The following is a 25,275-nucleotide window of genomic DNA, read 5'->3' on the forward strand; positions in this document are numbered from 1 at the left end:
GAAGTTCAAGGCCAGCCTCAGCAACTCAGTGAGGCCCTAAAGCAACTCAAATAAAATATAAAAGGGCTGGGGATGTGCTCAGTGATTAAGTACCCCTGAGTTCAATCCATGGTACCAAAATCATCATCATCATCATCATCATCGTCATCCTGTGAAAATGTCATAGCCAAGAGGAGAGGAAGGAAAAATGACACCTAAATGTGATATGGCATCCTGGATGGAACCCTAGAGCAGGAACAGGACAGTACGTAAAGATTAAAAGAAATCCAAATAGGCTACGGGCTTTCATTCAAAAAACTGTACCAACATTGCTTCAATAATTATTATAAGTTCACCAAGCTTGTATAAAAGTTTAAAAATAGGGAAATCTGGCAAGAGATGGTATATGAAAACTGTACTAACTGCTCCATTTTTCTGTATGTCTAAAACTTCTAAATAGAAAAATAAAATGCTCACCTGATCTCTGAAGAAAAAAGAAATTTCTAAAATAGTTTTTTAAAAATCACTTGAAAATATGCCAAAATGTTAAGCTATCAAACAGATGTATTGAGAAATAGTTGTTTGTTCTATCCTGCATAACTTACTCTAATCTCTTAATACCTCGGAACTAGAAAATGGAAATTTAGAGCAGAATTCTTTCCAGATTATGTGTATTGGTAATCATAGTGGGCAACGTTACTGTTTATTTGTTTGTAATAGCACTGGTAAATCAAAAATCTCTGTGAGTGAGGCCAGGATCTGAGCTCAAAATTGTTGAACTTCTTTGTACACGAATCTTCATGCAAGTAGTGGGGCTGCTTTCTAAAAATGGAATTTTATACCTACTGGCAAATTTATATGCTCAGCAAGGTTATGCCCATTTTTATTGGCACTCGATGTCTGAGAGCGCCTGCTTCCTGTTGCCTAGAAACCCCTAGATTCCCATTATGTCCTCTGTGAGATTGATAAGCAAAAAGATCTTATCAAACTGTTTTCATTTGCAGTTCTGTGATTGTGAAAGGAATCGAGCATGATTATTTTTCATGTTTACTGGCATTTTGTTTTGCTTTGCTTATATGAAGGACCTGTTCATGTCTTGTGTCCATTTTCCATCACTTTATAACAGCTCTGTAACGGTGTTTTGAATATTATCACTCTTCTCTCCTGACATCTGTGACACTATTCCACATTCCACTTCCTCCTGCACTTCCATGTCCACGCAAAAGGTCGTTGGCCCTCAGCCCTGCTTCCCGCTGTTATCCCCCCCCACTTGAGCTACATAATCTGGGCAGGTGTCTGGCTCTCCGAGAATGAAAATGCAAAAAGAGCAGGAATTGTGGTGGCCTTGTTAGTGTGACCAAACCTTTCAGGACCCAGAGACTGAGGAGGTTCCTGGACTTTGACTACTCAAAGTAGGATAGTCCTGAGACAACAGAGACAGTTGGCCATCCGACAAGGTAAGTTAGGTGCATGGTAAATTCTTGATGAATGAAGGCATGCTGACTCCATGACTGCTCTTCTAGCCAGATCACTCCTTTGACAACAGATCCGCCTCTCTGATTGCTTCACAGACAACACCACCTGAATGCATAGACATTGCATTTCGGATATGTCTAGAATGCTCTCCCCACTCCATCTCGATGAGCTCACCTCCTCCCTGGTCTTTGTTTCCTTGATGAATTCTCTCTCTAGCAATTTAAAACTTTAGTAATCCTTACACATTTTGCAACAGTTCTCAATTTTGCAAGGCAGCTGACTAGGGTTAAGGTTGTAACCCGAACTTTGAAACTGCTCAGAATTCTGGGAACTCCAGAACAACTTCATCCTATCTGATTCTATTCGCCAGTTCTTTGACTCACAGGGCTGCTGACTTTGCTTGCAAGTTTCTAAGGAAGGATGGTTGTGCTCAGTATTTTCCAGGTAATGAAACTTCATTACAGATGAAAACAACTTGTACTAAGTAAAAACATAGCAGAACTTTAATGGAGGTAAGTAGTTCAGCAGGGGGGTTAAACGTGTAAATTAAATCACCATGACTAAATCATGATTGTTTCCAGGAAAAGACTATCATGTGATTATAAGAAAGCTGAGAATTGTTAGCACTCAAAGAACTTAACTGAAGCATCAATTCAGTTATTCTTCTATATGCTAAATGAATAAGGAAATCGTTTAATCTTTGACTTTATAATTTTATGATGAATGCCAAACACACCTGATCTTTTCTTGGCAAGATCGTATTCATTGTATTCACTTTTTTGCCTGTATTAGTCAGCTTGGGCTGCTGTGACAAAATGCCCTAGACTGCATGGCTTGAGCAGATTGATTTTCCCACAGTTCTGGAGGCTGGGAAGTCTGAGAGCAGGGTGCCAATATGTCAGGTCTGGTGAGGGTCCTTTTCCTGGTTTGCAGATGGCCACCTTCTGGCCAAGTCCTGACATGGCTGAAATTGCTCTGGTGTCTCTCTTCTGATTCAGGCACCAGTTCTTTGAGATCCCCATTCCCCTCCTCCTGTGACCTCATTTAACCTTCATAACCTCCCTAAGACTTCATCTCCAATATGGTCACATGGAAGTTAGGGCTTCAACAAATGGATTTTAGGGACCCACAGCAGTGCTATTCTTCCATCTTAGGAATTGAATTTTAATACATCAATTTCTGCAAATAGTTACTAACAACTAACACAGAGATTATAACACAAATGACTTCATCTTTTAATTTCTACTTTGTATGTGGGTTGTCATCTGCCCCATGAGGCCCACCTGAGTTGTCTGTGAAGGTGACTCCACACACCTGTGGCTGTTTCCGGCTGACTGGCTGGTGCAGTTAACCCAGCCCAGTTCCCGTTCACCCATTTTCCTCCCCCCCCCCCCCAGAGCAGCGTTTGCCCTCCACTGACCACACATTTTCTCACTTTCCCACCACCACTAAGCAACTGCACTTTTCATTTCTGTCTGCTTATCTTCTTGATAGACACATTTCGCTCCCTTTTCTGTCCATCCAGCTGTACTTCCAGTTCCTTAGTTCTATCACAGGGACATATATAGAAGCATGCTGAGCTCGTTTCTCTATTTATTATGTTTAAATAGTGGCACTTTTCAGAGCGCCACGTGCTTTACATTGCACACAGATGTAAGCCTTTGATTCTTACAATAAACCAGAGCAGATGAGGGGGCGGTGTGGAGCCTTCTCACCACCCAAAATGTGAGAGCTGAGAGTCCAGAGAAGTGAAGGAACTTGCCCTGCTCACTCCTAACACCTCGCCTTCTCTTAATCTCCCAATATTCAGAATTTATCTGTAGATTAAGTTACTGTGTGCCTGAGTGCATTTCTTTGTCTCTCTATCCTGTTTCAGGGAATCATGTTGGCGATATGTGAACTGACAGGCTCACTATGTATAAACTGTGGGATGCAGATATTTTTTGCCCATAGACAGATGCCAGTAAATAGCTAATTATTATAACTATCAAGCCTATCATGAGTATCTGGATAATTGCATGCTTTCAAATGAAAAATACTTAAATTTGTATGCTAAATATATCAGCTAACATCTGTTCTTGACAACCCAGCATACAAGGTTATATCTCTAATCATTGAGAGATGAACAATATTCTAGATTTTGTCTATCTGTGCCAAAAATCATGACCTTTTAAAAAAAAAATCTTATCTAGATCACATTTACTGTAGGCACAGATAATGTTTTTGTTCTATTTAGTTCTGACAGATAATGTTTTAGTCGTTATTTGGTCATTATTTCCCAATTTATTATCATTTTCCCATCACCCCTGTAGAAGTGAGAGTTTTCCAGAAATATAGAATTAGTAGCATGTGTGTGTGGGAGGGTATACTGTAAGGAATTGGTTCTTGTGCTTATGGAGACTGATAAGTGCCACAATCTGTCATCTGTGAGCTCAAGACTCAGGAGAGCTGATGGTAGAATTCAGTCCCCTCTGAAGACCTGAGAACCAGGGGAGCCAATGGTGTAAGACCAAGTCTAAGGACAGGAGAAGACTGACATCTCAATTCAACAGGCATAGGAAGTAACTTCTCCCTTCCTCTGCCATTCTGTTCTGTTTGGACCCTCAAAAATGGAAAGACGCACATCCAGTTTGGGGAGGGCCGTCTGCTTTACTCAGTCTACCAATTCCAGTGCTAACTCATCTGTAGACATCCTTTCACACACGGAAATAATGTCTGGCCAAATGTCTGGGTATCCTGTGATCCAGTCAAGTTGACACATAAAATTTACCATCTGAGGACTCTTTCTTCTGTGACACGTGAAACTTTACAAAGTTTAAGATATTGAATTGTAGAGACTATCATGCTAACTGAAATAAAGCCAATCCCCCCCTCAAAAAAAAAACAAAGGCCAAATGTTCTCTCTGATATGCAGGTGCTAACACACAATAAAGAGGTGGGGGTAAGAATGGAAGTTTATTGGATTAGACAAAGGGGAATGAAGGGGAGGGGGGACGGAAACAGGAAAGACAGTAGAATGAAGCAGACATAACTTTCACATGTTCATATATAAATACACAACCAGTGAAACTCCACAACATGTACAACCACAAGAATAGGAAGTTATACTCCATGTATGTATAATATGTCAAAATATACTCTACTGTCATATATACCTATTAAAAAAAAGAAGGGAAAAAAGCATCTGAATTGTAATTTACTTCACAATGAAGTATCTTATGTTTTTATTAAAAATTTAAATAGGTATGTAAGTACTTCCTAACTTTCAAAACATTGAGAAAATACTTTAATAGGATTCAAGTGGTCCCATTCCATAGCAGCATTCTAAAAGCAAACATTTTGTGAGCCCCAGGAAATGCATCATAACTACCTTTGTTCCTCCAGCAAACAAAAAATCAGGTTGAAAGAATACCACCACCCAATGCCATAGCATTGAACGTGTTATTGTCCTTGTGCTCCCATTTGAACCTGTCCATGAGCCTTGGGTCCTCCTCAGCAACACTCCCCAATTCACAGATTCCTGAGTGTTGAATAAGATCATGCATGAGGAAAACTTACATAAAATATGAATATTATTTTCATAAATACAAGGGAAGCATATGGAAAGGGAGGCATTGGCCCACCTGCCTTGCTTTGGAGATTGGCTGGGGGTGCGTAGGACAGTTACAGAGTACTGCTTTTGTCTGTCCCAGTGTGCTGGGGTGGGTGAGTGGGGATTTCTCGTCCTTTCCAACTGCTCCCATGAGCGCTGGCTCATGAACAGTGATGTACCTCCCTACCTCCCCGCAAACACACCATGCCATACCCCAAAAAGACTCTGTCTCTGTCTATCTTACCTGATATACTGAGCTCACCAGCACCTTCAAGAGGACCCAATTTCTTTCTTACTGCATATCATCAGACCTAGACCTCTAAGTTCTCAGTTACAAGCCCAGGGAGAACTAACTGCACATAATGAACAGGGGTGGGGGATCAATATTTGCCCAGTGGAAAAGAAAAATCCATTGAGAGAAAAGAGAATGTTGTGTCTAAGCCTTTGAATGCAGTGGCTTAGGTATATCCATATCTGTATTAAAAGAAGGAAAGGGAGAGAGAAAGTGCAGTCTTTTTATATATAAGTTCCTAGTTATAAAGAGCTCCATAGTTTAGAAAGCGTTTCTTTAATGGTGGTGCAATTCACATAACATAAAAGTAACCATTTGGACAATACAGTAGCATTTAATACATTTACAGTGTTGTACAATCACCTCCTCCATCTAGTGCCAAAACATCAAGAAGTATTTCTCCTTCTAGCATTATACATGCACAAATTATGTATAGAACTATTCAAGTTTTTTCTTAGACTTTTCAGGCCGTTGGACCCAACTCTCTGGATTACATTAGAACCCTCATATGGATTGTTGCAACCATTTGTTGTGTTCCCTCCCAACAAATATAACACATTTTCAGCATCTAAGAACAGACCAATGAAAACATTTTCCACATTTAATAAGGCGGGCAGGAGAGGTGACTACAGGTTTCTACAAACAGGCCAAGTCCTGTAAGTTTATGTTCACGTATGTATAGACAGAAGCTGAAAATTATTTTAGTCATTTGCATTTCTTCTGTCCAGGGTTCCAGAAAGACTGATCGGTGATATAGCTAATTAAAATGGAGCTCAGTGTAAAACTGAATGTGGTCCCCCAAATCCTCACCAAATTTTTCTTCTGCAAACTAGTGAAGTTGTTTTAACAAAGCAAAACAATGAAATTCTTGAGCATTGGTATCACAGCGATGTGAAAAATGTGTTTCTTTTCAGTGGTGGGAGTACATATTCCATTGCCAGGTGAACAGAGAAGGTGCCCTGCTCCCAGCATCTGGGACCCCTCAGGTGGTTCATGGATAACTTCCCCTGGAAGCAGAAGAGCTGCTCCACCTTGCTACCCGGAGTCTTCCCGCTAGCCTCTAGGACTTGGCCCAACCTTTCCACCCCTGCTCCAGCATATGAGCTAACTTTGCAACTGAGTTGGACTGTCTCTAAATTGACTCTCTCTAGCTCTAGCTCGGGTCGATATTGATAAATAATTGTGTGTTACAAATAATTTGTGTTTTACATTAGAACTATCACCACAATGAATCCCAAAAAATTCTTCCTGGAAAACGTGGCAGCATATTTCTTTTTTGCTAGTTCTCAAATAGCAAGATAAGATGAAAGTGGAAGCCTGTCTGGACTCCTGAAAAATAACTAATTCATGATTTATGAGCATTCTACCTAAAGGAAGAATCAATATAGAGGGGAAAAAAGACTCAGGGAGAACAATCCAATAAGTAACTCTAAACCCATACAGCATATTCTTACTTTTCCAAAGTTCTATATTGCTACTTTATAGTAGGCATTCAAATATTTGTTATAGTGGGCATTCAAATATTTGATATTTGAATTGAATGAGGATATTTTTCCACTTCAGTAATCTTTAAAAAACACTTTGCCTTACTATATTGATTAAATAATTATAGTATTTGGTGCCAGGTGTTCAACTAAAAGAAATAATTATTTTTAAATAGCTTTCGATTTTTTGTAATGATCTGTTATATTCCCAGTGCTACCTCTTCAGTGCCTACTAACCATTATTCATGAGACTGTTCATAGAGTGTGTGTGTGTGTGTGTGTGTGTGTGTGTGTGTTTTGCTCGTATTAGTTATTCTCAAATCCCAGATTCATTAGGAATTTCATTGTAAATGCAGATTCCTGGGATTCCCCACCTGTGTTGTTCTTTAGGTCTGAGAAGGGACCTAGGAATCTGCTTTTTATGTAACAAGCATCCTGGATCATGCACATAAGCTACGGAGCACATTTGAAAACTGATTCATAATTTTGACTTGACTCTAGTCTTGGGGCACACTTTATTTAGAGCAGAAAGATGAACAGCCAACAATTAGTACCTTCCTAAGCTAACGATAATTGTGGTCCACTGAGAGAAGATCTTGTTTCACTAGTCACTATTTTGTCCTCTTCCCTCTTCATTGGCAAAATCCAGCTGGTCTTGCCTTGAGTCATGGTAGCTGAGTCCATGATATTCCCAAACTGTGCTGGCTTCTGGATGGAGAGTCATCAGTTACTAAACCCCATATTTAATATCCTGCCTGTCCACCTGGTCCTCCACCCAGGACCAAACTCTACCCAAATGCCTGCTTGGATTTTGCCAGGGATTCCCTACCTTTCTCACATGGGTTTGTTGGATGATCATCCAGTACAGAACCCCACTGACACACAGTCCCAAATGAAATGCTGACTAACCTTATCCAGAATGAGCCAAGAGTAGTAGGTTGGTTAACCAAAAAAATAATAATAATCATTTCTCTTTGTATCTGTGGTAGAATGGCCAGTCATGCCTGCTTGTTTAACAGAGGCACCATTAGATGTTGAAAAACAACTTCAAAAATTGAACTTTGTTTAAAATAGCCTATCAACAAGAATGACCCCAAACCAATGCAAATTGAAATGTGAGCATTCTTAATTGCACTTCAGGCTAATACGGTGAGTTGGGATGGGGACAGTTTTATCCCCAAAGAGCCCTCTATGAAACCCTTGTAGCTCATGCTGGGTTAATGTATACCAATAAAGTGAAGCCTCTCCTTGCAAGCCCCTTCCAAAATGGACTGTGGTGGCCAAAGAGAACAGACAGGTTGTATCTATCTCCTGCTTGGTATTGGGGCTGGTACAGAGAAGACTAAGGTTGAAACAGTGAGATCAGTTAACCAGTCACCTTTAGTAAGTCAGTTATTTAAGATAGATTATGTACTAAGGTGAGAGGCAAGGCAGATTTCAACCAGAGATGTCTTTATGTAGTATCTGCTTAAAGATGATGGGCTAAAATGAGAATGGCTGCAAAGAACTGGTACCTTCCCAAGTTGTCCCTCTACCTAGTGGGAGCTGAGCTGTTGTGTTTGAATAAAAGAAAAAGCTTCAGGTAAGAGACAAATTTTAAAGATTTTCTTGTCTTGGTTTATTAATCCAACAGTTTTTTTAATGTGCTAGTGTTACAGGCCCCAAGGCCTACAGCAAAGCTCAGACAGCTGGGCGGGGCCGGCCCCCTCTTCACCCTACCAGAGAGACACCAGAAAGATTTCAGACACATCACTCAGAATAACAAGCATGAGTTTATTATAAGGAACAGGGAAAGGAAAAAGGGAGCACTCTTGAGGGAGAGAGAGAGGAGAAGGGTAGGGCATGGTCACACACACCTGCAATCCCAGCCACTCAGGAGGCTGAGGCAGCAGGATGGGAAGTTCAATGCCAGTATGCACAACTTGGTGTGACCCTAAGCAACTTAGTGAGACTCTGTCTCAAAAACATAAATTAAAAAGGGCCAGGGATGTGGCTCAGTGGAAGAGCACCCCTGGGTTCAATTCTCAGTACAAAAAGAGAGAGATGGGGAGAGAGAAAGACAGTGTGCCTTGTTGCCCCCCAGTTTTATTGCAGGTAGAGGTCCCAGGAAAGTTTCCGGAGAGTCCTGCCCAGATCCATCTACTCATTGACCTTTGTCTGACAACACAGGACCTGCACAGACCCACCTCCAAGAGAGGATGGTGTGGAATAGGAGTTTTTAAGGGAATTGAGTCCCTCTCTTTTTTGTCTCTGTTGCCCACCCCCTGAATCAGTTTAGTGCACTTGATTATCCCCCAGCAAGCTCTCTTGTGAGGATCTTGATGTTTTGGCTCCCAGGATGGTTAGGGGTGGGGATAGTGACAAAGGAGGGTACAGACCACCTGATCAGGTGTGCCATCATCTTGAATCAGTAGCTTTCCTGAAGGGGGTGTATTTACAGCTAGGGGAGATTTGATGTTCCAGGCCTGGACTTCCAGTGCTGGCCTGTCTGATGAGGCTCCCTGTCCTCATTGTCCTTTCTGCGCTCACCCAGCCCGGCTGACTAGCTACCTAACACCAGAATACACAGCTCTGGCCTCACCCTGGGGCTTGCCACCTTGCACAGAACTTCTTTTGGACAGAGATCTAGGGACTTTTATGATTCTCTCCCTTGCCTGAATCAGATAAAAAGACACTGTGAAGTTTGTTCTGGAAGGCGGCAGAACTAGTCAGAAGTGCCCCTAGGGAAGCCCAAACAGCAGCTCACCTTCCAGTGGATAGACGAGCTTGCTGTTAAGCTAAAGATGCACGTCAGCAGGAGGAAAACTCCCCATATGCCCCATTGTCCCACTTCGGGAACACCTCTAAAGCTTTACTTGAGCCACAAATATACCACTTTATGGTAATTTTGAAATGAATATTTATGTTTTTAGAGTTATGTTCTTTTAAGAAAAAAAAGTTATAAGTGAATAATTAGTGATAATATTCATTAATATCATGAATGATATCATTAATATTATGGAGGATACTAACCACAAATAAGCTCTAGATTATGATTTCCAACATATTTTAATGCACGTGTGTCAATTTCACTGAAATACTTGCAGAATTGAAAACTTGGGACTAAATGGGTTAAACACAAATACTCTATAGCAGACACAATTGCCATGTATACTGTAGATTCATGTAAGAGTTCTGGGTCTTCCCTTTCTTGTTTCCATGATATAAGATATTGAAGACTGCTGGGTATGATGGCATGCACCTGTTATCCCATTGGCTCAGGAGGCTGAGGCAGGAGGATCTCAAGTTCAAAGCCAGCCTCAGCACTTACAGACGCCCTAAGCAACTCAGAGAGACCCTGTCTCTAAATAAAATACAAGAAAAAGGGCTGGGGATGTGGCTCAGTGGTTAAGCACCCCTGAGTTTAATTTCCAGTACCAAAAAGAATTTTAAAAAAAGATGTTGAAGATAATTAGGTATTTCCAGTATTATTATAAGCTAATAAAACAACCAGAAGTTCAGTCACCTGGATGGCTTGCTAAACCAAAGATTGTTCAGCTCTTTAACTAGAGTTTCTGACTGAGTCTGGGAAAGAGGCCTGAGGATTTGCATGTCTAACAGATGCCCAGGGGCTGCTGATGCTGTGGGACCACATTTTGAGAATCACTGGCTTGAGCAAACTTGAAAGTGTGACTCCACAAGGAACTAGCAATAGCATCACTGTTTAAAAATCTGCACACCTGCTACAAGTTTATAATACAACCTAAGTGAATTTAAAGCCATCCACTCAAAGATACCTTGAGTAAAGTTGTATTCTTATAAAGTCTCACTATGTATTCTTTTAAACTCTCTTATATGTATAGGTATGCTTGTGTATACATATCAACATTATAATATGTCTCTTCTCAAATATATGTAATATTCTATGTGTAAAACATTGTAATCATCTTATATGACTGCATATGACTGCATTCTCTCTCTCTCTCTCTCTCTCTCTCTCTCTCTCTCTCTCTCTCTCTCGCTGATTGAACCCAGGGCAACTTAACCACTGAGCCACATCCCCAGCCCTTTTTTAAAAAATTTTGCTAAGTTGCTGAGGCTGGCTTTGAAGTTTTGGTCCTCCTGCCTCAGCCTCATGAGTTGTGGGGATTACAGGTGTGCACCCCACACACGGTTCCTTTTCTCTTCATAATACTTTATAAACCTCTTTCCTAGCTGGTGTAGTTCTACAGCATAATTTAGTACATCCTTTTGAATGAATGGATCTTAATTTGTTTAAATGTTTCCCTTTGCTGTTCATTGAGGTTGTCATATCAACCTGTTCAAACAAACAAGTTCATCATAAATAGCCTGTTAAATTTTTATGTACATTCTTAATGATTTTCTAAAGACAGATTCCCAGAATAAAAACTTCCAGGTCAGAAGTCATATGGATTTGTAAGGCTTTTAAAACATAAGGCCAAATTCCAAAGAACCAAAAGCCAAATATTTTTCTCTGATATGTGGATGCTAATTCACTTTGGGGAGCAGGGGAAGATCTAGAGGTATTTTGGACTAGACAGAGAAGAGTGAAGGGAGGGGAAGGGGAAGGAGATATGAATGATAGAAGAATGAATCGGACATCATTACCCTATGTGCATATATGATTACATGACCTGTGTAACTAAATCATGTACAACCAGATGAATGAGAAGTTATATTCCATTTATGTGTGATATGTCAATGTGCATTCTATTGTCATGTATAACTAATTAGAACAAATGGGAAAAATATTAAAAAAGACGTAAGGTCAGAGCACACTACAGAGAAACATTAGATCATTTTACATACCCAATGGCAATATATTGTTATTTCCTCACACCTGCATGTAGATCTGAGCAATATTTTGTTTGTTTGTTTATATTGGGGTTGCCAATTATATAGGGAGAAAATGCTATTTTGTTGATATTTTGAATGTTTTTCAGCTGCCAATGGAGCATCCGAGGATACTGTATTTATGTCCTGTGTAGCTCTGTGAATCTGGAGCCTAGAATCAGACTATCAACTCTTGACAGAGCAATTCTTTTGTTTGAGGCTTTGTATGTTTGACATTTCATAAGGTTTAGCATGTTGTTTTTATTTGCCACCAACAAATATTAAAAAAAATCTCTAAGCTCTTGTTGTACTATATGAACTTCAAGAAAGTAAATTTATGCTATGGAAATCATGTGTTTTGTATTTGTCTGCTGTGATATACAAGCTCATTTCTTGGTGTGTTGAATAATCTGTTACTATAATTGTATTAAAATTAATCTAATTTTACTTCTGACATCAAATGTCTGCTGTGGTGAAAAGAGAAAACTAATGAAGCAATGTACCTTGCTTTCTACCTTCCTATTTACTGAGTCACCACAGGCCTCGACTACTAAAATGACTACTTTCTTGGTGATACACTAAACTGAACTTTCTTGTTGATACACAGGGACTGTTAGGTGAAAAGTATGGGAACATCCGAATCCCCGGAGAAGTGGAAGCCTCAGAATTTGAAATGATTTTGGATGCTGCCATAGAGGCGAAGATGGAGACCAAGCTACTGGAAGAGTGGTACTGTCGAGATGAGAACTCCGTGCCAGCAGCTTATTACCTCAGACCCAAATCAGAAATGCTGAGAAGCAATAAGAATGCAGTAAGTCGCCCTTCTCTCCATTACCAAAAACTGTTCATGTCACACCGGGGTGGCTTTCTCTGCTGAAAACCACAACAGGGGGGAAGTCACTCTACCCTGGACCATAAATTTAACAGCTGAATCCACACTAACCATCAGGGAAATACAGGTCAAAACCTCAAGAAGCTGTCGCCTTGCACCTGTTAGAATGGTGATTATCTACAGGAGATAAGTATAAAAAAGGAAGCCTGGTACACTGTTGGGGGGATTGTAAATTGAAATAGCCACTATGGAAAACACTAGAACAGTTCATGCTCTTATGATCCAGCCATTCCACTTCTGGGTACATAGACCCAAATAAATGAAACCATTATCTTGAAGAGACATCTGCAGCATTACTCACACTGGCCAAGATATAGAAACAACCTAAGTGTCCATAAGCAGGTGAATGGATGTGTTAGCTTTCTGTTGCTGTGACAAAAATACCCAGTAAAATCAACTTAAAGGAGAAAAGATATATTTCAGCTCACAATTTAAGGGATTTCATTCCATAGTAGCTTAGCTGCATTGCTTTGGGGGCTATGATAAGGCAGAACATCATGGTGGGGAGCATGTGGTGGGAAAAAAGCTGCTCAGCTGTAGGTGGCTGGGAAGCAAAAAGAGAGGAAGGAGCATGATTCCAGAGACTCACCCCAGTGACCTCACTTCCTTCCATAGGCTCCACCTCTTAAGAGTGCTATCACCTCTAGGTAGGCTGGTGACCAAGCCTTTAACACACAGTTAGCCTTTGGGGAGACATTCAATGTCTGTACCATAACAATGGGTACATCAATGATACACACACACACACACACAGGAATGTTATTCAATCTTTAAAAAAAAAAAAAATGGAAAAAAATCCTGCCATTCACAACACAGATAAACATGGAGGACATTTTGCTAAGCAAAATGAGCCAGGCACAAAGACCAACACTGCATAACCTCATTTATATATGGAATCTAAAGAAATGCAACTCAGGATAACAGAATAAAAAGGGACTAGAGTATGGGAAAATGGGAAGAGTTGGTCAAAGTGTACAGACTTTCAGTTAGAAGATGACTGATTTCTAGAAACCTCTTGTTCAGCACAGTGTAGTTAATAATAATGTATTCTCTGCTTGAAGTTTGCCGGAAGTAGATCTCAAGAGTTCTCATGATGAAAGAACTGGTAACCATAGGAGATGGTGGATATGATAGCTCTAGAGTGATAATCATTTCACCAGGTATACCTACATCACACTACTACATTGAAACCCCTTAAAATATAATCTTGAAAAAAAATAAAACAAACTAAATCCAAATCTAAGAAAGTTTCAAATTTTGTCTCACCTTTGCTTTTAGCATCTCTTTCCTTCTGGGGCTATTTCCTTTTTTCCAAAAGTATCTCTTTTAAAAATTTCACTGATGCATTTGGAATTCCTTTAGCAATAAACTCTCTCATGTTTGTTTATCTGAAAGCACTCTTATTTGACTCAATTTAAAACCTGTGTCTATTTATTCTTCTCTATTTGCCATGCTTATAGCTGTGAATTCATATGTCCTATCAGCTCTCAAACATTTTTAACCATCATCTCATCAAACAATGTCTCTCCTCTGTTCCTTCTCTTCTTTACTTTAATTAGTTGTACTTTAGATCATCTCAATTCATCCTTCCGGGCTCTTAATTCCCTTTCACATTATCAGTTTTTTTCTCTCTTGCTTTCCAGATTAGTTCTGATTTTTTTTTCCACTTCAGCAACTTTCTTCAGCTGTGTCCACTTTGTGCACACATTGAGTTTTCAAGTTCAACAGTTATGTTATTTTGTAAGAGGTGTGTGTGTGTGTGTGTGTGTGTGTGTGTGTGTGTGTATGTGTGTGTGTGTGTTGGCTTTATTTTTATTTTTGTTTTGTTTTGTGGAAGGAGGTGGGTCCTTTGAAAATCTGCCATTATTTATGGCCTCATTTTTTAACTTTTAATTTGATTCTTTTTTTTAACAATTTGAACAATCAATTTATATTCTCATATCGTATACAGAAACATGGGATAAGGTTGATAAGTGCCTGAGTATTATGGATACATTATTTTTGTCTCCTTTCCAACTTGATTGGAAACAAGACATCAGTCCCCTAAAGCTGAATGAAGGAGAAAGAGGGGAAGAATGGGCCTATCCACTGCATAGGATGTTTATAGATACTGAAAAGATGCCATAGAGAGGAGCCATCCTTCTCCTGAAGACAGCAGCCTTGATACAGTCAGCACCCGAGCAGCTCCAAGAGGAGGAGAACCAGGGGTCAGCTGCTGGTCTTCATTTCAGGACCTTGTATATTTGTCCTTGAGAATTTAACACAAAACATTTCCTCTGTGCAATGTGTAATCATATCAGAATGCTTGATCTTTCTTTTTCCCCCAAACATGCATTCTTCAAAGTGATCTATAAGAATATTGCCTCTCTGGGTGGGACTATTAGGGTGAAGCAAATCATTCAGAATGCACTAGGAATAAATGTAGATAGCAAAGAATGTGAAACCTCAAGAAGCTGTTTACATGGTGGTTTGGGCCATTTGCTCATTATTACTATTTAATTAGCTTCATTCCATCTTCAGTTATTTCTGCAATACTCTAGGAAAATGTAAATTATTCCCAAAACCCAATGTGTTATTTCTGTAATAAATGGAGGTATGAATAAGATTATCCTCAAAACTATGTAAACATTTCCTGATAGGCAATCCTCCCATTTTATTTCCTAGCAGATCATCCAAACCAATGAGATGGAAACAGTAAAAGGCAATTAAATAATAACCTCCCCTTTATCTGTCTCCCTTTTGGAGGACATTAAAATGATGATTTTGTTATGATATTTATATCAAAACTCAAGAGGGAAAACATGATAAAATAAGAAAACCTATCTGAGACCAATTTTCTTTTTATACATCCATTAAAAAATTACCTGAGTCTGGATACTATGTAAAGAAAGGAAGTTTGTTTATCTCAGTTTAGGAGACTGACAGTCCAAGATGGAGCAACCCCCTAATCCCATGTTTCCAGCCTCCGGTGAGGGATCTCTTGGTTACATCACCTTGGTGGGGACTCATACCAGAAGAGAGCACACAGGAAGACAGGAAGACCCAGAGGCCAGGCTTGCTCTTTTTACAACAACCTGCTTTTTCCTGGGAGCTAACTGGGGCCCATGAGAACTGCATTAATCCCTTCCAAGGATAGCAACCCCCCTCCCCCTCCCCCCACCCCCCACCCCCCCACAGCGAAATAACCACTTTCTACTAGTCTCCACCTCTTAAAGATTTCTCCCCTTACAACGCTGGGGACCAAGCTCCTAGCACTTGAAACTTTACACACAAAAATCACATCTAAGTAACAGCAAAGTCCAACCAAAAAACTGTCTGAGCTACACCTTGATGTAATTTGGAAAAGTTCACATGTAACACGGAGATAATTTCTAACATTCAGGGCCACAGAGAAAGGATGAAATAATATACTGTCTATAGAAGGCCTACCGTAGTATCAGCACATCATCAACCTTTATGGAATAGGAACTCTCTTGTGCTTAAATACTACTTTTTCTTTGATAATTTTGAAACTGGCTTCTTACTTCTAACTTTCATAGATGCAGCCTCCTGCTAATGCTGAAAATGAGAAGCCGTGGCAAGAGATATCCGATGAGATCAAGACGATATTTAAAGCTGCTGTCAAACTGTTACATGAAAAGGGTAAAATGAAACACAGCCAAGCTAAGAGGTACCTGTTCTCAGGTAATTTTCACACAATCCCAGTAAACTAAGGCCTAGATAAATAAGAGGTGCAGTTGCTGCTTCCCTTTATGGTTCTGTAAATTTCATCTCATTTACTGCTTAGCAAATTGAATTATTCTAAACATTTCCATGTCCTGAAGAGGCAAGTGTTCTTTTGGTTTAACTCACAGAAAAGCTTTATTTAATTTGAGGGTTTCTCCAAGAAATGTGATTTTTAAAGAGGTCAGAGGTGGCTGGAGATATAAGGCCAAATTCTGCCATGGCTTCTCAGTTGAGCTGTTCGTTCATTCACTCATCTAGCTGCCCAGCAAATTTTTATGGGCCTATTGGCCTACTTTATGTCAAGCAATAGGGAGACAACAGTGAATAGGAAGGCAAGGTTTCCATTCTCCTCAAACTTATTTTTCAGCAAGGGAAAATAGATAATAGTTCAGTAATCAAATAAATGAACAAGATCATTTCAAAAATGATAAGTCGTATCGATAAAATAAAGCACAGGAATAGGATAATTGTGGCTGCTGGATAATGATGGGGTCTGCATGTGGATAGGGTGAGCAATATAGAGATGATCTTTGAGCTGAATGAAGAAGGACTCAGCCAGAAGTGCCATGTCTACTAAGGCAGAGAATGCCAGGCAGAGGCACCTAGAAGTTCAAATCACTTCAGAAATTCCAGGGAGAAGATCAAGGTCCTCAGGTTCAGAGAGGGAGAGATGAAGTCTGAAAGTCATCTCAGGTCCTCAGAACCTTGAGTTTTATTCTGGGTGAAATGGGAAGCCAGGGGAGAGTGTGAAACAAATTCTAATTTTATGTTAAAACAAAAATCTCCCCAGCCAATGAGTAAAGACCCCACCTGTCATCTTTTCTCAGCCATGGGAAGGAAGCTTTATTATTAAAAGCTGCACAGGAGAACACAAGTCTGAAGGAATATGTCAGTCATTGTTTCCAGAGAACAAACACTCCTGGGTACAAGTAATTAGATATATATAGTATAGCATTTATTTTGAAAGCTGATAGTATTATTGAGAGAAAAGCAATAATGGATGCATTTTCAAAAGGGCTTTTTAAATGGTGTAGCAAAATATTTGTAAAAATCTAAAAGCATCTCGACCCATGCTCACCAGATATGTGTACTTCACATCATTTTGAAATTTATGAATTATTTTGACAAATTCCAGAAAAAGTGCTAACAAAAAAATTGGCCTGGTTTAAAAAAAATACTAAAATTGCCAGGAATTAGTACTATCTTTAGAATATACAGGTTAACATTTATCCTTGTTCCTTTGGGACTTTTTGATCCATTTTTTGAATCTCTGGCTCTTCACCTTTATCAAGGACAAAACGGCCTTGTTGTTGAAAATGTGCTGTATCAGAAAAGATGCCCAGCAAAACCTTTATTTGTTTATATAAAAGACACCAGTTTGAAGGAGGCATACTCTAATTTACAATCATATGGTTCACATGTTTATAATTGGCAAAAACATTCTCCTTGTTTTCTCCATTCTGAAGAACTCTGTCCACATGGATAAGTTGTTTCGTATGAACTACTGCAAAGGGACTATTTTCTGCTTGCAGTTACATTTGCTAAAGGTAGACACAGTCATGATAGTTTTCTTTCTTTTACATTTTAAACTCATTTTGAGGTCATGTCAAACTTCAATCATAATCAAAATTACTGGAGAATTTCCAGCTCTTTCAAATGGATCTAGTACATTTCCTTTAATATTTTCATAAATCTTAAAAATAAGAATACAGAATAAAACCTATAAAGGAATATTATTTATGTTTGATGATGATGATTTTTCACATTTCTGATTTCACCGATTTAGACAAGAAAAGATGAAAAGTAAATTAGACCCCAAAGTTTTGCCCTTTTGTAAATGTCTAAACTGAGTGGCTTTGGAAATAGTCAAGAGAATAATGTCTCATGAATGACAGTTGCCAGGGCTGGAAATCTGTTCCCAATGTCACCTTCATTGGGTAGTATGATAGTTATAGTATACTAAGGACAGTGCAAAGACAGAAAACAAATATAGTATTCTACTAAGGAGAGGGAAAGTTTTAAAATATTTGTACAGAAATGTATTGCATTACTCGGCTTTCTTTTTACTATAACAAATACCCAAGATAATCACTTAATAAAATAAAAGGTTTATTTTAGCTTACAGTTCAGGAGCTTGCAGTCCATGATCAACTGCCCCACCACCACCACCTCTACTGCTTTTGAGCCTGTGGTGAGACAGCACATCATGGTGGCAGTGTGTGGCAAAACCATTCATCTCATGGCAGGTAATGAAAAGAGAACGAGGAAGAGACCAAGTCCCACAATCCCCTTCTAGGTCATGTCCCCAAAGACCTAAGATCTCCCACTAGGCCTCAGCTGTTAAAGGTTTCACCATCTCCCAGTAGCACTATTTTGGGGAACAAGGATTTAACACATGAGCATTTGGGAGATGTTCCATTTCCATACTATGCAGGAATTATGAATAAAATTCTCCCTAAATCAGAATGATGCACTTTGCCTCCAAAAATAACTCTATACAGAGTTGATTGTGCATCGTGTCACTCATTTATATTCACATTCATTTACTAAGTCCTTTCCATTCCAAGCGCTCTATGTGCAGCCTCCTTTTTACCCCAAGCCAAGCTTGGATGAGCCCTTCCATCTTGGTTGATTTGCATCTCTTTTTATGCTCCAGATCTCCTGATTGACACACTCTTTGCATAGATGTGATAATATTAGTTACATTACAGCTAAATTGTTTTTGGGAGTCAGAGTGGCAGCACACTCTGGTTACTAAGTTACTAAGCATCATATATAGATGCCACAGTTGGACCACTTCCTTTCTCTTCCTATCTCAGAATGTAGCAACCTGCTAATCCAGTCTGCTCTCCAACACTGTGTGCAGATGGCTGGAAAAGAGCTGGGCTGAATGCTGCTTTCTATAGTAGCCCGTGATGTTTTACCTTGTTTTCCTTATAACAAGTTCTTACTCTTTCATAAAAAGAAGAGTAGACTTATGTTATGTAATCTCCTTTCACTTCCTTAAGTAGCTTGCTAATTAAAATGCTTTGTAAAATATACTGATGCTCATGGCACAGCTTACTGAACACAGATGGGTATATCTTTTCACTGGAATCATAAATCGTGACTGATTGCTATAGTTATGGAAAGAACATTATCACAGGGGTTTCACTAAAACTCATCATTTTTTTAAAAAAATGCACATTCCTTAACAGTTACTGTATAGAACATATATGTGTATGTGTTCTGGGTTTTGCTCCACACTGAAGCTGTGGGGGCAGCTCACTGAAAGTTTTTTTTCATTTCTGGCCAGATGGATGCAGCATATTCAGAGCCCTCCCCACCCCACACTCCCATCAGATCCCCCCGTAGTATAGTCTCCTCCATAGAGAAGCCTTCTCTGACCTCTCTAAGTAGGTGAGAACCCTTACTGTTTGCAATCATTGCTCAAAGTTCTTCCCTGTCACAGGAAAAACTAAAAACGATCATAATACGTTTATTTGTGGGAATCTAGGTTTAGTATCTGCTGTCCTCCACTGAACTGTAACTCCATTCAGGCTCTTGTAGCAGAATGCCATAAACTGTGCAGCTTATAAACAACAGAATGTTGTTCTTACATTTGGAAGCTGGAAGTCCAAGATGAAGGCACCCACATACTTGGTGCCTGGTGAGGCTCCACTTTGTGGTTCATAGATGACACCTTCTCACTGCTTCCTTATGGGGCAGAAGGGACGAGGGAGAATTCTGAGGCCTCCTTTAAAAGGAAATTAATCCCATTCATGAAGGATCTACATCTATCATATTACCACCTACCAAAGGCCCCATCTTCAAATAGCATCTGAGATTTAGGCTACAATATACAAATTTTAAGGAGACACAAATATTTAGTCTATGGTAATCCATGTAGTCTTTTAGTATTGTCTATTTTATCTCAGCATTTTATGCTAAGAAATATCAGCATACTGGCATAGCATAGGGACTTAATAAAGCCCAACTGGATGAAGGGGAAAAGGAAAGGAGTAGGAAAGAAGGAATGAGGTCAGGTATCCAGTTTTTAAATAATGTAAGCTTTTTATTGCTGTGACAAAATGCCTGAGAAAATCAATTTAGAGGAGGAAAGATTTATTCTGGCTCATGGTCTCAGATTACTAGGCTCCATTGACCCTGGGCCTGTGATGAGAAAGAAATCATGGCAGTAAAGGTATGGTGGAGAAAAACTGCTCACCTCCTGGAACCAGGAAGCAGAGAGAGAAAAAGGAGCAGATAACAAGATATGGTCCCCAAGGACATACCAGAACAACCCACACTCTTTAAGTGGGTCCTCCCACCACATCTCTGTAATCACATCAGATTATGAATCCATCAATGGATTAATCCACTGATAAAGTCAGAATCCTCATGATTCAAATACTTGCCCAAATCCCCAACTCTGAACATTGCTGCATTGGAGACCAAGCCTTCGACACATGAACCTTGAGGAACATTCCAAATCTAAGCTATAACATACTGCTTCCTTTCAAATTCTCTTCCACTGGTTTTTCTTTTTTTAAAATACTCTTCCCTGAGCAATGATGTTTTTATTTCAGTTTTAAATGTCTTTATGAAGGCTTAAATGATTTATAACATGTACTTACTTGTGTGTAAGCATGTGTCTTGTAAGCCATATATTGTTTAATTTAGATGAAATAAAGTTCTATACTAAGTGGGTGCCTTTTCTGATGGTATAATAGAATTTAACAGTGACATGGGTAATTCCAATTGATCAGTCTTCAGACATGATTAGATCTTGTTTTAATGTGCCTCTGTATTTACCTTTGAACATATCTCTCTGGAGTACAATAAACCTCAAAAAATAAAAATAAAAAGAAAAAGAAATGGATGGTAAAGCCACAGTGTAAAGGACACACCAACTAGGAACAAGTCAACCCACTGTGTCTCTGGCCTCCGCCTCCTTGTTAGCTGGACCACACTGGTCCCTGCTGTTTCTCCAGTCTTAGAACAGCTAATATCTGAGAGGGCAACTAAGCAGTATCAACTATAAACTTGGTGAACTTGCTTTCTTGTGCTGATGTTCAACCTCTTCCTCACATTGTGGAGGAAACTAAATAATTTTATTAGAAATCTCCTGGGTTCCAAAATACTCCACTATAAACTATACTAACCCCCCCACACACCAGCAACTAATCTTCATACGGGGAATGCGGGCACACTTCTCTCACTCTAGACAATAAACTCCTTCTCTTATTTTCTTCCAGCTATCGAGGATGAGTTTGACTTTGCTCTCGGCAAGCAAACTCCAGCATTCCTAAAGAAGTGTGTTTGCTACATTAGAAAAATTGCTAACATTGAGCGCTTTGTGAAAATCCCAGAGATGGGGAAATACATGGATATAACTGGAGCAGAACCAAGGATTATTCGCGACCCAGAAGCCCAAGAGAAGCTGATAAAACTCAGGGATGAATTTATTCCTACTATTGTCGCATCATCTAATCTGAGAGTATACACATCTGTTACCCATTGTGACATGAAACTGGGCTATTCCCAAGAAATAGAAAATCATTACATAGAAGGACTTGGTAAACAGTTTTATGAGGACATGATTGATATAATTCAGGCCACAGTACAGCAAAATTTTGACACTGAAACTGATACACTCTACGATGAAATCCTTCAGCATTCGTCATTATGTAAAACATATGCCTCCTTCTATGAGTACAAATGTGAAGCTCTAAACATTGTGCATAAATACATTCTTCCAAGCAAAACTGGGCACATCAACCCTCTTATTATATATGGTGGACCATGCACTGGGAAAACCCTCCTGTTAGCTGAAGTAGCAAAGAAGGTAAAAGCCTGCTCTTTCCCATCTGTATTTATAAAAAAAAAATTTTTTGGTGGGGGGGAATCTAATTGATCAAATTCATTTCCATATACTGTACTTATTATCTGAATTATAATTAATCTTTTTGGAATGGATACCTAAGTATTCATTTTTTATCTTTTTTTTTTTTTTTTTGCTGGTATAACAGGAGAGAGAGCAAGACTCATGGGATACAACCATAAAGCTACTTAATTTTTTTTCAATCATTAATTGAACACGTGTTACGGAGCTAGATCCTCCATCTGAATGAATTCCAGGGCTGATCCCAGAAGTTCCTCTCACCTCACCCCTCCAAGACTAGTTGCTTCAGTTCACTAAATCAGTCTTGGCTCAGTGAATTAGTATGTCCAGTCCAAGCAGATAATTAAGATTTTAGTCTACATTTCTCTCCTCCGCTGAGGCCTATCATAAACAAGACCCTTACAGTAAGAATAGGGACATGGGTGTCTTTTTCTTAGTCTACATAACACTTCTTTCCTCCTTTTCTAACCCCAGCCACCTTCATGACCCCCATGGGTTGTGGTATAGTGGGTATAATAAGAAAGGTAAGGTGACTACAAAGTTCTTACATGACCAGTACAGTTAGGAACTGGGCTTTGAACTCACTGTCCTTGACAGGTGTTTAAAGCTCCCTCCCATCTCTTCAGAAGTCAATTCATGTTTTTTTGGAGGTTCTTCCTTTTCCTGAAAATCCCACCCTGTCCCCACAGAGCATCTCTCACCTACAGGGCAATGCATCTTCTCTAGCTCTCTCCTTCCCAGCTCCTAGACTGCTAGCAACACACTTCCACCATCTTTCTGCTAAGATTTTCTCCATAGCCCTGCAAACTCCTTCAGCAGGACCTGGGAAAACAAAGCAAACAAGCAGAAACCCTCGCCATCTGTCTCTTGCTGGTGGCTCACATTAGGTACGTGGGAAACCCTGAGAATCTCTAGACCTACAGGCCAGGTGCAGTGAAGCAGCTCCATGTGCCTCATCCCCATCCACGGGAGCAGCGAGCCAGCCTGTCACTCCACCTTCATGTTTTTCAGGTGTCATCAGATACCAGTTGTCTGTGTCCCCCAGGCTTTAGGGATTCATTGAAGCCCTTTCCCCTGGGCTAGAAGTGAAGAGTGAGAATTCCTCTGACCTCCCCTTTGAGGATGGGGAGGGGAGAGGCATGACCCACACACCCTCACCTCCAACTTCTTTCTCAGCCCTTCCAGTGTTTTTTCAGGCTGGAGGTGGAGAGTCCACTGACAATAGCAAAACTGGTCTTTACAACTTCCCTTCCCAGTCCTGCTGGGATCTGGAACCTTTGGAATGTGATGGCTGTTGTCTTGCCTCCTCAGCCTAAACTGGGCCAAACTAGCTCCATATTTTAACCTCCTGTTCAACGTGGTATCCAAGTATCATGGTTTCCATCATTCTGGTGTTAACTCAGAATCTCCACATTGTCTTCGGTGGTGACTCTCGAGAATCGAGCTTTCTTTCACTTCATGAATATTCTCATAATCAGTCACATGCTACACAATCTTGAATTGGTCATCCTGAGGACAAGAGCAGGATCAGCTGCATTGCACCCTAGGTGGGAATTAGGTTCCAGTAAGCTCACAGGTGAAACTCAGGTGCATAATACTCGCCCTTGAAAAGTCCTTAGGAAGGCTAATGTACCATTTCTTGGCATGGCAAGCCTAGATGGCTTTTATTCATGTGTTTTAAAATATGGCCCTATCTAAAATATACATATGTATGTATTTTATATACACACACATATACATGCATGCACACATACACACATACACACACACACACACACACACACACACACACACATGTGGCCCTATCATTCATTGAGCACAGATGAGGTAATGGACTGGCATTTAGGGAAATGTTACATCAAAATAAATTATGTGTATACCTGTGTGTGCCTTTGAACCCAGGTTTGTATGTGTATAGTCAAGAATTATTATTTAGGATTATTCCGAGTGAGCAAGATGATGACAGCATGAGAACTGAAATCGAGTAAGAACATTCGTGTGTGCCACTTCATGTTCACTCTAGGGCTCCTCTTGTGGAGGAGGAAAAGGGAGAGGTGGTAAGGAACAAATATTGTGAATTGGACTAAATGGAATGTGGTGTGATGTGTCCCCACGGGCTCTAGCACAAGCAGGCAAGGGTTCCATGGGTATGCTGCTATGACTATACAGATGAGCCAACCTCACAGGACAGTGTGCAAATAGTGCAAAGATGAAAAATGACTTTCCACACTCTGTCTTCTGGATATTTTATCAGTTGCCCACAACTGACTATTAGAATCCAGGCTTCTGGTTCCCCAAGAGACCTTATCCTTCCCTGCATTCCACTTGCCACTCTCCTAGGGAATGACTAGCCTGCCATCAACAACAGCTTGCCTCTCCTGTGACCTCGTGTCCTTCCAAAATGTATACCCAAAGCCCTCATGACCCACCTCATCCTGCCACCCCCTAGCTGCCTACAGGTACCACCCAGTCAATGCCTATCAGGGGATTAATTCCTTGATTAGGTTAACCCAATACTTTCCTGCATTGTCTCATACAAGAGCTTTGGAGGGACACCTCATATGTAAACCATAACAACCACCAATGAACAGTTGTAGGATGGTAAGATTGAACTCCTTGAAGCCAGCTTCAAGGAAGTACACTCCTTGGAGTATTTTTACACTTTGATCCTGTCCTTTCCCATCTTTGACTTTCCAGAGAGAAAAATACTAAACATATATGTTTAGTATGATTTTAACTCCCACTTTGTCTTATGGTGACCTTTCAACTCAGAGCAAGTCATTTATCCAGCCTGGGCTTCAGTTCCCTCTTCTATTAAAAGACACTGTATCCCACCTGCCCTTCAGAGAGAGAATGTGAGGACAGACGACTGCAGGTGTGTACACACAACTGTCTGTTACAAAGTGCATCTAACAAAACTCTCTTAACCAACATTATACAGATAATATGTGACCAAAAAAAAAAATATAACAGTGACCCTTTAGCACCATAGAAATGTCTCTGAATTATAGAATATTTTATTCAGTATAATCTTAGCACATAATAGTTTTATTTCATTCTAATTAATTGGAAATTTGGTCATGCACAGATGGCATGATATGCTTTCAATTAATGAAA

General features: G+C 39.8%; 1 protein-coding gene across 1 annotated transcript in view; it reads left to right on the forward strand.

Moving 5' to 3' along the window:
* Positions 1-25,275, forward strand: part of Nwd2 (NACHT and WD repeat domain containing 2) — a 151,412-nt gene that overhangs the window by 121,791 nt on the left and 4,346 nt on the right. The window contains exons 4-6 of the mRNA XM_076865285.2: positions 12,264-12,467; positions 16,088-16,232; positions 21,512-22,101. Coding sequence (XP_076721400.2) covers positions 12,264-12,467; positions 16,088-16,232; positions 21,512-22,101 — 939 coding nt within the window. The remainder of the gene's footprint in view (positions 1-12,263; positions 12,468-16,087; positions 16,233-21,511; positions 22,102-25,275) is intronic.

Source organism: Callospermophilus lateralis, chromosome 8, assembly GCF_048772815.1.
Source record: "Callospermophilus lateralis isolate mCalLat2 chromosome 8, mCalLat2.hap1, whole genome shotgun sequence".
Lineage (NCBI taxonomy): Eukaryota > Metazoa > Chordata > Mammalia > Rodentia > Sciuridae > Callospermophilus > Callospermophilus lateralis.